The sequence below is a fragment of the Lactuca virosa genome, chromosome 8 (genome assembly GCF_052849685.1).
Source record: "Lactuca virosa cultivar CGN04683 chromosome 8, Lactuca_virosa_CGN04683_v6, whole genome shotgun sequence".
Lineage (NCBI taxonomy): Eukaryota > Viridiplantae > Streptophyta > Magnoliopsida > Asterales > Asteraceae > Lactuca > Lactuca virosa.
The window spans coordinates 17151304-17167201 of record NC_136433.1 but is presented as its reverse complement, the minus strand read 5'-3'; the positions used below and the strand labels follow the sequence as shown (position 1 = coordinate 17167201).

Genomic DNA, 15898 nt, shown 5'->3' with positions numbered 1-15898 from the left:
TTACCATCAAATTGTAGGCTTTATTCAATTTTCACCTTATTTTTGAATTAAAGATCTATACTTAAGATTAGGGTTTATTTAAGATGATTTTTTTTTTAAAAATTTGGTATAATAAAAGATATTTTAAGATTTCTTATTAAATTATGTATCTACTCACACATTGCGATTTTAATAGAGCATAACGGATCATGCATAACAATGTTATATCTCTTAGATTTATGGATGCAGTCTTCAAATGAATTAGCTTTACCATACAAAAAGGTTTAGCGGCGCAGCTTGTTGTCCGTTTGTCATCTCACTCGTTGTACGATAATATTTAAATTAAAGGAAATTTGCGATGACTATATATTATTAAAAAAAGATTAAAAAAAGTATAAATCAATTCATAAAACACCAAATTAAAACAAATGATCTAATTATAATTCATGTTGTCTCAATTTTGCATGTAAAACCACATAATATTAAATTAGAGCAATGAGTTTATAATCATAATTGTAACTTTTTGAAGTGGTTAGGACACGTATAATAATAATTTATTTAAGATAATACTATAACTTTATAGTATATTAATATACTTTTATATTTATTCATTTTGAGTAATGTCATTGTTATAATCTAAAACAACATAACTTAATAATATTTTTATTTTAATTGTTATATTGTATCATAAATGGATTGATAAATTGATCTTAAGAATCGGTACGTAGTTAACCCTCTTTAAAACTTAAATATCGTTTTTATCAAAATAAATAAACGTTAATTTACAATAAAAGATTATATGAATATTTTAATATAATTTTTAACAGTAGCCCATTGCAATGTATCATCATCGTCCATGGCGCCTGGTATCAGTTCTTGCTGATCCAATATATTCTTTCGATTCAAATTTCCAACCATGAATCCCTCGAACGAAACCCATCAACAACAACAACAACAAATCCTCCCTAACGTTCACAACCCTCTGCAATTCACCATCGTTCTACCCCACTCTGACACCAATTCAAACCCTAGTTCTTCACTCTCAAACCCTAGCAATGTCAACGACTTGCTCACACTCGGTATTCCCAGAAAACGAAGACGAGGCAGGCCACGCGATACTCTCTCCTCCAATCAGGTATACAATTTACCTCCCGAATATCCCAACAATCACCAAACAAAACAAAATTCTTTCGGTTCTAATCATTTTGATAGAAACCCTAACATCGGATCAAATCAAGCATCACAAGTAGATGTATCCGATGAAATAATAGTAATCAACAAAGAAGCAACATCCGAAGCTTTGATTGCTTTAACCGCCGGGTTTCCGGCGGATGTACTTACAGAAGAAGAAATCGACGCAGGAGTTGTTTCGGTTGTTGGTGGAATCGAACAGGTCAATTATATACTGATTCGAAACCATATCATCACCAAATGGAGAGAAAACGTATTCAATTGGGTAACAAAAGATATGTTTCTCGATGTTGTACCCTCACATTGTAGCAAGCTTTTAGATTCTGCATATAACTACCTATTCTCACATGGATACATCAATTTTGGGGTTTCACCATTGATCAAAGATAAACTTCTTGCTGAAACTAATACAAAAGGGAATGTAATAGTCATAGGTGCTGGTCTTTCTGGACTTGCAGCTGCAAGACAACTGATGACATTTGGGTATAAAGTTACAGTTTTGGAAGGAAGAAAACGTCCAGGTGGACGAGTTTACACCAGGAAAATGGAAGGAGGAAATAAAGTTGCAGCTGCTGATTTAGGAGGAAGTGTTTTAACAGGTACACATGGAAACCCTCTTGGGATTTTAGCTAGACAATTATCATATCCTCTTCATAAAATACGCGATAAATGTCCACTCTATAGATTAGATGGAACACCAGTAGATTCCAAAACTGATACCAAAGTTGAAATAGCTTTCAATCAACTCCTAGACAAAGCAAGCAAGCTTAGACAGTTAATGGGTGAAGTCTCACAAGATGTTTCTCTAGGGGCAGCTTTGGAAACATTTTGGGAAGTTGACAACAACTCTTCAAATTCAGAAGAAACAAGTTTATTCAATTGGCATCTTGCTAATCTAGAATATGCAAACGCGGGTTTACTCTCTAAACTCTCTTTAGCATTTTGGGATCAAGATGACCCGTATGACATGGGAGGCGACCATTGTTTCTTGCCAGGTGGCAACTGGAGATTGGTCCACGCGTTAGCAGAAAACGTCCCGATTCTTTATGAAAAAACAGTAAATTCTATTCGTTACAGTAGTGATGGAGTACAAGTTGCTGTGAATGGAGGACAAGTTTTTGAAGGAGACATTGCTTTATGCACTGTTCCACTTGGGGTTTTAAAAAGTGGGTCCATTAAATTCACCCCTAATTTACCTCAAAGAAAATTAGATGGAATCAAACGATTAGGATTTGGTTTATTAAACAAAGTTGCAATGCTTTTCCCTAATCTCTTTTGGGGAACCGATTTGGACATGTTTGGGCATTTATCCGATAACCCAAGTACACGTGGCGAATTCTTTCTATTCTACAGCTATGCAAATGTAGCAGGTGGGCCCGTGTTGATGGCTTTAGTGGCAGGTGAAGCTGCACATTCATTCGAAAGCATGCCACCCACTGACGCGGTGACACGTATCCTCCAAATCCTACGTGGCATATATTCGCCACAAGGGATTGAAGTACCGGAACCGATACAAACCGTGTGCACACGATGGGGTTGTGACCCGTTCTCTCTAGGGTCGTATTCAAATGTTGCGGTGGGGTCCACCGGGGACGATTACGACATTTTAGCAGAAAGCGTAGGGGACGGGAAGCTTTTTTTCGCTGGGGAGGCGACCACGAGACGTTACCCTGCAACCATGCATGGCGCCTTTTTAAGCGGGTTAAGAGAAGCTGCTAATATTTACCATTTTGACACCAATCGAGCTCTCAGGGGTAAAATCGAGAAAAACCCGTCAAAAAACGCGTACGTTTGCGGGTCGGTTCTTGCGGATCTGTTTCGGGAACCGGATCTGGAATTCGGGAGTTTTTCGGTGATTTATAATAAGAAAGATTTGGGATCGATGTGTGTTTTGCGTGTGGGGTTTGTGAAAAAAGGGCAAGAGAGTTGGAAAGAAGGTCAGTTGTATTCGAATAAATTAATATTCCAACAGTTGCAATCGCATTTTAATCAGCAACAAGAGGTTCATGTGTATACTTTGTTATCAAGGGAACAAGTGTTGGAGTTGAGAGAAGTGAAAGGAGGTGATGAAATGAGGTTGAATTATTTGATTGAAAAACTTGGAGTGAAATTGATTGGAAGGAAAGGGTTGGGACCTGGTGCTGATGATGTTATTTCTCAAATTAAGGCTGAAAGAAGTAAAAGCAAACCTGCAGTAACTGTTAAATCTGGTGAACTCTTTGATAATTTTTTTTTAATATGTATTTACAATACTGCCACTGGTGGTGATATTCGAGGACTAACATTTTGTATTTATTTATGAAAAAGGAACCTTGAAGCCGAAATCAGCTATGAAGCAGAAGTTGGTGAGGTAGGTTTTTTGTATTTACATCCAAATGTGATCTTACATTGTTTGATTTTTTTTTTAATTTTTTTGTGTTTCAGAAAGGCAAAGATATTGCGGAAAAACAATAATCAGTTGCTTCCTGTTGAAGGGGTTGGGGGTAATGACGTGGAAGTTAAAGTAGGTGGTAGTAGTGTTAGTGGAATGACCAAATTGGTGGTTAATGAGTCGATTCCAAGTGTAAATATGAATGTGGGTGAAGGGCTGATTGGTAATTTTAGCGCCTCTGCCTCTTATCCTCCGAATGTTGAGGGACTTGGTGTTGGGGTTGGGGTTGGGGCTGCTTCACATGGTTGGGATTTAGACATTTAGTAGAATTAGATGGCGAAATGTTGTAAAAAAACGGGACTTGTGTAGATGTTTGAGTTTTAAATAAATATCTTTTTTTTTTAAACTTTGTAATGGGTATTTATTTATTTATTTAGATGTCTGTTTGAAATAATGATGTTTCCCCTTATTAGTTGGCATGACCTAATTTGTTGACATCATCATTTTCCGAGGGAAACGCCAAACTGGAATAGAAATTCCTTGGGAGTTATTAAGTTTGCCTCAACGGTGTGTATAAACTATAAAGAACAAGGACAAAATAATCATAAAGTGATTTAGGTTATAAACCCAATGAAACATGAAAAAGATAAGACAAAAGTTTTAGTTAACAACTCCCAACTAATAAGATAATCACATACATGAAACATCAGGTGATATCAAGTTCAATCGTTTGTATAGTGGCTTCTGTGTAAGTGACTTGGTTCATTTTGCATTCTTCATTCTTCATGCCCAAGTAAAAACATTATGGTGCATTTGGTCTGCAAAATGTGTAGAAATAAATTGAAATAGACAAAACTTCAACAATGGTCCCTGTGGTTTTCGAAAATATCAAGTTTAGTCCTTAAGTTCAAAAAACCTCACAGATGGTCCCTGTGGTTTCAAAACTTTTAACATTTGGTCCTTTTCGCTAATTCCGTTACCTTTTGGCCGTTAAGTGACGGGTATTTTCGTCATTTCACTATCCAGGGACCATTTATGAGGTTTATTATTATTATTATTTAAAAAAAATGAAAATTTCAGTTTACTCTCTCTCTCTTTCATTGCACATCAAAACCACCATGGGCAACAGAAAACAACAAAATAAAAATTGGTTTCTGCAAAATCGAATGAACAGAAAACGCATAAAGAAATGAAAAGGGGGAAGATCGAAATCGGGAGGTTAGATGACCAAAAAGGATTCATGCTGCGAGTGAAACCAAGTTACCCTTGTCAAAGTTCATTTTCAAACCTAACGTACCGATCTGCTCAGTAACCTTTTTAACCCTCCATCGGGGACTGCTCAGTTAGACATGTTTGCCGACCCCAGAAGATGTGCCAAATCAAATTAATTTGAGGCGTAGGAAGGATAAATTGATTTCTGAAGTTCGCTGATGTAAATGACCACCAGTGAAGCATGAGATCGACGATGGGTTGAAGTGGATGAAAGCATATTGCTTTTAGGGCTTATTGAAGGAAGAAGCAAGCGAGGATATGATCGAAGACATCTACAGCAAGATACACCATTTTCAAATAATCAAAAGGTACAACCAAATTGAGTTTCAAAATCGAGTTTTGGCAATTGGGTCTTCTTCAATGTCTTCATCCTCAGACGCATAGGTATCACCAAAATCTCTACAGGCGGTGGATGCTTTGGGGGGGTCATCGACTGAATCGTCGACACCTGTGACAGAGCAGAGCAGGCCTTTCTTAGGGCTTCCATATTTTCGTCAAATCCGGTATCAGAATCACTGCCGGAGGATTCGTCTTCATTGTATGGCATTTTAAAAGTTAATCTGATCGAATGACAGACTTTGGATGCAATTTTGGGATTGGATCAATTGGGGTTATGGGTATATAGGATGTAGGATTTAATGAGGAAGAGGCGACCGCCTTCCATTGTTGTTACAACTAATCGTTTGTTCATCCTCTTCGAAACATAATTTTTAGTTTCCACTCCCATATCGTGGTTCAGTTTCCACTCCACTTGTTTGACAAAATAACACACCACTCCAGAAACGATCAATTGAAGTTGATTCCGTTATCAAATTTGGGTTTTCCGACCATTCTGTAACTGATCTGAATCCATCGATGGCAGAAACGATCTCGGTATATTTTTTCTTTTTTTTTAAAAAAATAAGGTAAAACTTCATAAATGGTCCCTGTGGAAGTGAAATGACAGAATTGCCCTTCACTTAACGGCCAAAAGGTAACGGAGTTAGCGAAAAGGACCAAATGTTAAAAGTTTTGAAACCACAGGGACCATCTGTGAGGTTTTTTTGAACTTAGGGACTAAACTTGATATTTTTGAAAACCACAGGGACCATTTTTGAAGTTTTGTCATTGAAATATTTTAGAAGAATTGGAATGTGAAGGATTTCACTGTTGGTTTGCAAATTTACTTTTTTTTTTTACCTTTAAATGAAAGTGTACATATTTGAGGATTTTAAAACATTTATAAGTATTATATCCTTTGTGATGGTTTACATAGGAGACAACCAACTGGTGTTGTTAGGAGAGTGGAAACGATTATAGTTGATGGATCAAAAATGAGAGGTTGATGAGAAAAAAGTGAGAAGATAGCATGAGGTTTGACGTGAAGGAGTTAGCCCTTAACGAGAACATGACATCTTATAAGAAAACATGGAGGCTAAAAATCAAGATACCAAAGTAGTAAAATTTTGCATATCTAGGTTTTACTTTATGTGTGTATGTGTGTTTTGTGACCATTTTTCTCCTACCTTGTACTTGTTATCATCATCCACTTACTTCTATATGTTTCACTATTTTTATGTTTTATACATGGTTTACTTGTTGACCTTTATGCTCTCGGCTCACTTCTATCTACTTTTACTATGTCTTATTTATTCTTATCTTGCTTGTTGACCTTTTACCTATTCTTCATGTGCATTATTTATTTATTTATTTATTTTTTTTGGGCGTCTAACGGGGTCTTTATTCGGATAAACACCACTTCACTCCAATTTATATTTCTTTGGACTAACATTTTTGTTTCTTTAAATTATTATTATTATGTCGGAGGTCAGCAGTCCCCAATCTTATAGGTTTCCTTTACCCAAATACTCCAAGCTTGGACGGTAGGGTGTTTGGGTTTAGTTTTCTTTCAAATAATTACTCAAAGTTTACAAAATGAAACAATTTGGAGAAGAGATTTAGATTCTTTGGGTTTATTTCAAAGAATGATAAAATCTGTTGGTTACAGAATTTAAAGATGAAAATTTCCATTCCAATTCCTTATGATTCCTACAGAATCCATGACCATCATACTTGACATGAAAATCACAAGTTTAGGTTTTGGGCATTCTCTTTACATGATCTTTCTAAAAAACGATTCAGCCATTGACATTGTTGTATAGTTTATTACAACAATTTTAAATTTACAAACTTTATTTATTCATCAATCATCACTACCTCCTAACCATTCCTCCAGTTTGGCCTCTTTATCTGCTTTAAATTCATCAAATTTTTCAGACCTTGACAGATTCAATATCAATTCATCTTTATCTTCATTCCCATTCTCACTTGATACAGGCAATTCCTCCTCCATTGATGACTCCGAGGTTTCAACTGAAGCCCATTTCAGATTCGTTGCTTTTAATTTTGCAGACTTGAAAGCAGATGATAAATAACTACCAGTCCCAGACATTGTTGTTGTTCCCGAAAAAGATTTGTTACTAATCAACAACCCTTTTTTTGGTTGTTTTGATGACATAATAGCTAAAGATTTTGTGATGTCTTTAACCATGTCATCAACAATAGGGAATCCAGATTCCTTCATTGATCTCAGCATTGTGATTGAATCCTCTGAATCTTCTGTGTGTAGACTCATTTCGCGGGATTTGGTCATGATGTTTTTATTGATGCTTACGAGGTTTGGAACAGCATTGTGAGTGTGTTGTTGAATGTAGAAAAGGCCCATTGAGGGTTCATTTGCTAAGGATTTGATCATGTCTCCCAACCCTTGTGAGATCTCTACAAACCCATCTACTGGTGAATACTCATACATGTTGGTGAGGGCAGATCGTGCATCATCATCACTAACAAGAAACAGTTAAAACACAAACACAACAATATGTCAAAATTAACAAGATAAAGGTTTTAGAAGAAGGCTTTTATCAAGTAACCCTAGCGACAACAACAGACAAAGTAGATTGAGGTTTGACGTAGCATCTTACTTGAACATAGATCGTTGCTTCGCAGACCAAAAAAAGTGAACTTGGAGAATGAATCTCTTGAAAGGCTAGAAACAGTTGCTCCAGCCTTCAACGAACCCTAAATCGCCGTTGCAGTGCGCAGAGTCAATTAAGAGCTCTAATTTCGCAGGTAAATACTCTTCAAAACCGATGATCAATGTTCAAAATCAGGCAAATTCAGATTCTTCATCCATCTATGGCTTTCAAATCGCACTTCCGAAATTCAAACCATATATAGTTTCCGACTCTTCTTGGCGAAATCCAGTTTGGGGCAGGCGAATGTTTGGTATAGATGTACCCATGTACCGATAGATAGAGATCGAAGGGTCATCGCAAAGCGATAATTATTATATAAATTAATTTAAGTATAATATATTATCTTCTAATATTTTACATAACATTATTCTAATATGAAGTATAAAGGAATCAAGCCACTTAGTCGTATTATGAAATTATTGGAGAGAACAGTTAATAATAATCAATTCGGTCACCGATCTAGGCGTTCACCTTCTTAAAACATCTTATGTAACATCTTATATAGGCATGTAACACCTCTTAGAAAATGGATTTCTGAATAACAATAACACTTGAATATTACTTGAATTTTGATTATATTACTTTTTGAAATCTATAATTCGTCCCTTATAACCTAAGATTACACAAATTCAAAAGTGAGATAATCCAACAAATCTGATTTAGATTACAAGCTTAATCCAAAACATAAAACACATAATACGTTGTGATAAAGACCAATTTCATATATATGAATTGTCAACCCTTTTCCTGTAACATTAATCCTGCATTTATACAAGGAATGAAAGTGGTTAATTGTCGGTTACACCAAATTGGCACCAAAAAAAGGTAGTTAAAGGACATAATTGATGCCTACATCATCATGATGTCATCAGTTGGTTACATCACCGCTAGGGGTGCTGTCCCTAGATCCAAAAAAGGGTAGTTAAGGGACACAATTGATGCCTACATCATCATAGTGTCATCAGTTGGTTACACCACCGTTAGGGGCTCTGCTCCTTAGACTCCGCAAGGGGTGTTGCCCATAGATCCCTCCAAGGGCGCTGCCTCTTGCAACCCTATGCCCGGGGCGTTGCCTCCGAACCATCGTATGCCCGAGTTCACATTTAACACTCTTAGTGTGCACCACGCACCTTCAGTATTGGATAGTAAACTGAATCAGGTATGTCTCAACAATAATTATAATTACACTAAAATATATTGATAAAACTAAAATTTTACTAACATAACAAAAAAAAAAAAAAAAAAAAAAAAAAAACTCAGAAATCGAAATCAGACTATTAGTGGAACTGGGAACCCAACCGATATAAGGGATCTAGGTAAAATGGGTCTAGATCCGAAAATGTATTGAAATTTGAGTATCATCTCATATTAATTTCGATCTGACAATAAATGTTTTATTTGTATAGATTTTGTTTAACTTAATTTGTTTTGTGCAGGTTTTGTGAGTGTGTTGAATGTTGAGGGTATGCTGTGAAAAAAGCTAAAGGACTGAACTTGCTCATGTTGATATCTGCTGGATTAAATATTTAAATTGTGAAGTTCATGTTCTTAGTCTAATAGGGATCCTAAGTGACTTACGAGTTAACCCAGATTCACTTTGTGTGTTATATAAGCTGAATTTAGGGTTGTTTCATTTTAAGAGAGCAACTTATCTTTAGATATCACATACTTTTCTCTACATCAAACTCTAGTAGCCATTGTCACATTTCTTGTATTTTTGAGTTTTAGATCAAGTAAACTAACTTAGTTTACATTGATTAGGTTAGAGTAAGTTAGTTTAGGTGAGAAGTGAGTGATTTTGTAGAGAGATTTAATTTGTATTTGTATCACAATCTAGATCTAAGTAATAAAAGAACTTATTTAGTCATCTTGTATGTGATATTGCATATTTTGTTAAAATGTCAAAATAGGCAGGATGGAACCGCATTTCAAGTTTTAGAACCGGAATGCCAAAAAAACCCAGAAATTTGGTTGGTTTTAATTTGTATAGGGGTTGTTTGGTGGTGTTGGGTGATGGCGACATTTGTGGTGGAAATAAAAATATGACATAAAGTTAAAAATTAGAAAACATCTTCCAAAATCAAAAACTATTTTTTTTTTGTCTTTTTGAAAAAAAAGATAAAAAACTTTTTTATGTTTGTAGTCTTGTGAAGGGATAATGTCATAAAAAAACCTTAAGTTTTTCAGGAATTTACGGTTTTACCCTTTGACAAAATTTTGTTTGATTTATGCCGCAAACTTACAAGTTTTTTTCGATTTTACCCTTTTACAGGTTAAGTCGGTCACCTGTGCATAGGTGGCAAGCCACATGTGTGCTGAGTGGGCGGAACATGCTGACGTGTCGGTCACGTGTGTGCTGACTATGGCTTTATTCATTTAATACAAAAATTCTAAGATATTAGGGAAAACCGGGTGGGGGATTAGAACCCACCACCTCTAAATCAAAAAACAAGGGTCTTACCACTAGGCTGGAAAGCATTTCATGTTTCTAAACCTGAAAACGCAATATATGATGTATACAAATGAAATTTTTTTAACACAATAACAATAATAATAATAATAATAATAATAATAATAATAATAATTATTATTATTATTATTATTATTATTTTCTTTTTTATTAGTTTATACATATATTTTTAATTACAGTTTAAAGGTATAATTATATTTATAAAGGTACCAAATACGTTTTAAAGATTAAAAAACATATTTAATGGTATATATATTTTTAAAGTGTATTTGGTTTATTTATACACTTAAAAACATATTAAAAACATATTTAATGGTATATATATATTTTTTAAAGCGTATTTGGTTTATTTATACACTTAAAAACGTGTATATATATATATATATATATATATATATATATATATATATATATATATTACGATTTTAAAAGTATAAAATATATAGATACATATCTTTTAAACTTCCAAAAACATAAAAAAAATACATACTTGGTTTGAAACTGGATTTTTTTTGTATTTTCAATATAAATACAAATTGTTTTGTATTATTAATACCAATGCATATTTTTGTATTTTTAAAACAGAAATACATTTCGAAAGGTATTTATATATTAAAAATATGTTTTAACTCTTTAAATACGCTCATAATAATAATAATAATAATAATACTAATAATAACGATAATAATAATAATAATAATCAAAATCATACTTAAATGTTTCAGTATTTCTAATATATATTATATGTTTAGGTATAGTAACACAAGAAGCAGTTTAGCGCAGTGGTAAAGTTCCTACTTTGTGAGTTGGAAGTGGCAGGTTCGAAATCTGCGCATCCCATTTCATTCTATGTTTAAATTTTATTTATAATAAAGGCATTAAAATGATCCGTCAATGCACACGTTGCTGATACATCAGCAGGTTGCGCCCACTCAGCACACGTGGCTTTGCGCCCACTCAGCACACGTGGCTTGCCACCTATACAGGTGACCGGCTTAACATGTAAAAATGGAAAAACCGAAAAAAAAAACTTGTAAGGCATAAACGAACCAAATTCTGTGAAAGGGTAAAACCGTAAATTCCTGAAAAACTTAAGGTTTTTTATGACATTATCCCTCTTCTGAAAAGCAAACAGTTTTTTCCTTAAATGTCTTTCCGAAATAAGAGGTTAAAAAAGATTTTTTCCTTAAATGTCTTTCCGAAATAAGAGGTTGAAAAAGATTTTTTTATCAAAAAAACAAACAACACCATAATAAACTTGTATTGGATATTTTGAATCTTCAAGAAGAGTCAAGTAGTCAACTTATTCATATACTTTTGAACAATCTGGCAACTAGGACATAATTAGAGGATCAAATATGAAAATGCGATAAAATGAATTCCAACGGGATAAAGAAGATAGAGAGAGAATCGTCACATCTGCATCATCGTGTCTCAAATGGCTTCTTCTTCAGCCTTCATAACTAGGGTTCAGAGCTACTCTGAACTTTCAAATCTCTCAAAACGATGTCTGCCTTCCAATGATTTCAATTTTTCTTCATCATTTCAGACTCGAATCACGCACACTCACCACCATGGATTGAAGCTCAAGCACCTCCTCAAGGCAGCTCCTGAAGGTTTGCCTCACATAATACCACTGTTTACAGCATGTTTTACAACTTGTTATAGCAGTATCCTTCTCGATTTGCTAGTGAAATTGATCTCTACTTCAATATGTTATCGCTAATCAGAGTTTTATAAATTGAATATGTTGTTATAGGACCTCCTTCTGAGTTGATAGAAGATTCAAAGTTTGTTCCTCTAAATCCCGATGATCCTACTTTTGGTCCACCAGTAAGTTGTGGTTAGTGACTTAGTTCTTTACCATTTATTACCCAAAAACAAGTATTGTGTTTTAATCTTTTTTATATATCTGATGCTTGATTGAATAAGTCGTAAGATAAGAAATCCATAACTGTCTATCTGGCATTTGCAGGCTATGTTATTGACTGGTTTTCAAGTGGATGAGGTTGTGAAGGTAACTCCATTGATCTATCTTCTTTAGTAAAACACACTTTTTACATTATACATCTATTTCTTACAGAATTGAATTGTTCATTGTTGCAGATACAGAAGTTTTTGAAAGAGTTGGAAGGTGAATTTGTAGAGGTAACAGTTTTTTTTTTTTTTTTTTTTTTTTTTTTTTTTTTTTGAAGCTTTAGGCTAAAATGAAGCATTTAGTCCTCAAATCAAAGGGTCTGTTGACATTTTTGGACAAATTTTGATCAGTTTTTGTGTGTGTAATTTAGGTTATCTTTTGCACCGAAGACATGATGAAGGGGTCTCTTTGGGAAGCTGTAAATACCAAACAGTCAAACCTTGAAGCTTCAAAGGTTAATCCTCTAGCTATTGTAGGAAAAGATATTGTTGTCATTTGCACATATTTGATTGATTTAATATAATATGTTGTATCCTAAAGTTTTATTGTATCTTAATTTATGAGTTTAGATCAAATTCTTTGTACTTTAACAGATTGCGAAATCTCTTCCAAGGATTTGTTTTTTATCTGGTCTTACAGGAGAGGAGATGATGATGTTCATTGATGCTTTTCCGGAATCCGGTAATTCTTGGCTAAAATTTATGTTATCATGCACCTAAATATACACCCTATTCCAATTGCAATTTGACTTTTCTTCATAAATTGCAATAAAACTCATCGTATTTTCTACTTCCCCAACTTTTTTTTTTTTTTTTTTTTGATCTTAAACTTGTTTAAAACATTACATACATACATATTTTACCCTTTTGTTCTATAGTATCAACTCCATTTTTAATTTGAATATTGGTAAAGCTAAAGGTGAATTTTTGGTTCTTTACCAACATGGATGTAAATGTTATAATCAAGATTACTTACAAAACCGAAGAATTTGTGTCGATTTTCAGGTTGAAAATTAACAATATTATATATTTGTATATTTACTGTATACATAGGATTAGAAGGAGCAGTGTTTGCAGCTGTTGTACCCAATAGTGCTGATAAACCACTACAAGAGGTGATGGAAGAAATCATGGGCGATCATGAGATGATGGTATATGTTTCCTCCTTCTCCATCTCAACTTCTATTCCTTTATACCATTTTCGCATTTTTCTACTATTTTTTGTGTTTAACTTTTAATTAATTTGTTGTATAATGCAGAAATCAAGAGAATCAAGCTAGAGATATCAAAGATAAATCAGCATTTGATTGTGGGTCAGAAATCTTGTAACGAAAAGACTTGTGACCATTGTAATATACTGTATGTTATATGGATATGTCATGTCAAATTCATAACTATGGAATGTGCAAGTAGATATTTTTTACCATTTATAATAGGTAAATAAAGGTCTAGTAGTTTCCATTTCTCCCTTATTATATAGCATTGTACTTTCAGTTTTTTTTTTTTTTTTTTTTTTTCTTATTACAAACATTGTGGTTTCTAATTATTTTTTATTACAGCAGTGTACTTCAAAAAGTATACCCATTATAGCAATGATAACATGTTAATTGGAATTAATGATGACATGACACAATAACAGCTTCTGTGTCGTGTGATTGTACTTTCAAAATTTAATTTTTTTTATATAGAATACTTTGTAACTTAATTCTTTTTATCAGTCTTCTTTCATACTATTAAACTTGCGATTTTTTATTACATCGTACTTTTATTTTTTTGATCAAGTGCATTTAATCAATTATCTTTTAGAGAAAAACATAATTTCATGAATTAAACATGTTCACAACTGTTAGTGTTTACACAAGTTGATCGTTCACCATCAGTTTTGAAGAAATATTAAACTACGTTAAATTAATGTCAATATAATAATATACACATAGATAGGCTAGAGTAGATTTTCATAATATAATGTCCTAATAAAAGATAATTTAAAGATACAATGATTTGTAATAAGAACAAAAAAGTAGCATTCTATAACCAAAAAAAAATGGAAACTAGATTGCTACTTCTTGCATTTACCCCTTCAAAAAAGTACATTTTAATCTGATAAACGTAGGGGAAAGCAAAAAACATTCCTCACGAAATTGAACCAAAACTCGTACCTTCATTCATTCGTTGATCTTTAAATCAGTCCTCTTTGTCACTTTCATCACTAAAATAACTTGTTTTCTTTGTCTTCTCTTTCTTCCCTTTCTTCCTAGCTTCACCTTGATTCCCATCCCTACCACCCAACAACCTCTCATCAGCCCCATTATCCACCACTGACGCCCAATTATCATCCTCAAACACCGCATCACCACCAGTTTCATCATCATCCCCACCCCCTTCCTCCTCCTTGCTCCGCCTATATCCACCACCACCCTCTCTCCTTCCCCGTTTTGATGGCTGTGGACGCTCCCGTGGCCCAAACTGATTCTTTGGACACTCATACGACAAGTGCCCACCCTCTCCACATTCATAGCATCTGCTCTTATCTTTATATACTCTTCTTTTAATAAACTCAGGAGCCCTACCATTATCAGCAGCTATGGAAGCAGTCAATGTTCGACCATTGAGAATTTTCCCATTGATTCCATTAACTGCTTTTACAGCATCATCACGAGCTACAAACAAGATGAAAGCAACACCACGGCTCTCACGAGTGACCTTGTCTCTGAGGATTGTGACCTTGGCAACCTTACCGAAAGTAGAGAAGATGGTGAACAGATCGGAGTTAGTGAGGCTATAATCAATGTTGCTAACGTACACCGTGGATTTGGATGGGGCTAAACCTCCACTCTTACCCCCTCTAGACGATGAGGACTTTGTTAAGGTTATATCGGAAGAGGAAGAAGGTGGTTGTGGTGCAACAGAGGAATATCTGTAGTAAAATGTTTCGTCTTCGTCGTCGTCGCTGTATCTCCCCATTTTCGCAGCAACTAAAGCATCAAATCATGGTCAGGCTTCAAAGTAGCAACTTACTTGAACACAGGTGGCTGCTTCGACGGAAAGTAGATAAATATCCAGGTTGAATTTCTCGAACGCAAAAGTTGTTTGAGCCTTCAATGAAACCCTAAATCGCCGATCGAGTGCGCAAAATCGATTCCAAGATCAAATCTCGCAGGTACACCCTCTGCTAAAGAAGATTGTCGATGCTTAAATTCTTCATCAATCGTCAATGTTTGATTTTGGGGATATCCCGCGAGATTGATTTTGGGGAAGAAGACGCGAATGTTTGGCATTCCCTATAGTCTAAAGATGCATGAAATTTCGCCACAAAAGTTTTTGAAATTTCACGAGGGTGTTTGGGATTGCTTTTTAATTGATTTTTTTTTGGGTTTGTCTAAAATCAAAAAATTCAAAAAGATGTTTGGCAAATAAAAATATTCTTTTAAAAATAACTTTTTGCTAATAATAAAATAGTGGGTTTTAAAAAATGAGGAAATTCTATATTTTTTTTGACTTTTAGCCTTTTAAAGGGTAAATTAGATTCAAAAGTCAAAAAAGTTAAGACAAAACACTTTTTAAAACCAACTTTTGGCTTTTGCTCCTCCAAAAGTTAAAACCAAAAAGATTTTTACAAAAATGAATTTTGAGCACTTAAAAGTAATCCAAAACACCCCTATATCAATCATATTTTCATAATTA

The 15898-nt window shown here is 34.2% G+C and overlaps 4 protein-coding genes across 4 annotated transcripts; 2 read left to right on the top strand and 2 right to left on the bottom strand.

Moving 5' to 3' along the window:
* The first annotated feature begins 796 nt into the window (after positions 1 to 796).
* On the top strand, positions 797 to 3947 carry FLD (protein FLOWERING locus D-like protein). The gene is made up of 3 exons (XM_079067338.1): positions 797 to 3380; positions 3478 to 3520; positions 3595 to 3947. Exons 1-3 carry the CDS (start codon positions 896 to 898, stop codon positions 3863 to 3865), a joined length of 2799 nt encoding a protein of 932 aa, XP_078923464.1. The 5' UTR covers positions 797 to 895; the 3' UTR covers positions 3866 to 3947.
* A 2847-nt stretch (positions 3948 to 6794) lies between these two features.
* LOC145128310 (MEF2BNB-like protein) lies at positions 6795 to 8115 on the bottom strand. The gene is made up of 2 exons (XM_079063117.1): positions 7774 to 8115; positions 6795 to 7635 (listed from the first exon to the last, which is right to left on the bottom strand). The coding sequence occupies exons 1-2, from the start codon at positions 7779 to 7781 to the stop codon at positions 6996 to 6998; spliced, it is 648 nt and encodes a 215-aa protein (XP_078919243.1). The 5' UTR covers positions 7782 to 8115; the 3' UTR covers positions 6795 to 6995.
* Positions 8116 to 11735: 3620 nt separating this feature from the next.
* On the top strand, positions 11736 to 13679 carry LOC145132427 (vacuolar acid trehalase). Its single transcript, XM_079067201.1, has 8 exons — positions 11736 to 11913; positions 12057 to 12130; positions 12273 to 12314; positions 12404 to 12445; positions 12586 to 12669; positions 12809 to 12896; positions 13268 to 13365; positions 13474 to 13679. Exons 1-8 carry the CDS (start codon positions 11736 to 11738, stop codon positions 13492 to 13494), a joined length of 627 nt encoding a protein of 208 aa, XP_078923327.1. The 3' UTR covers positions 13495 to 13679.
* U11/U12-31K (RNA recognition motif and CCHC-type zinc finger domains containing protein) lies at positions 11849 to 15541 on the bottom strand. Its single transcript, XM_079067200.1, has 2 exons — positions 14374 to 15541; positions 11849 to 11933 (listed from the first exon to the last, which is right to left on the bottom strand). Exon 1 carries the CDS (start codon positions 15176 to 15178, stop codon positions 14399 to 14401), a length of 780 nt encoding a protein of 259 aa, XP_078923326.1. The 5' UTR covers positions 15179 to 15541; the 3' UTR covers positions 11849 to 11933; positions 14374 to 14398.
* Positions 15542 to 15898: the final 357 nt, after the last annotated feature.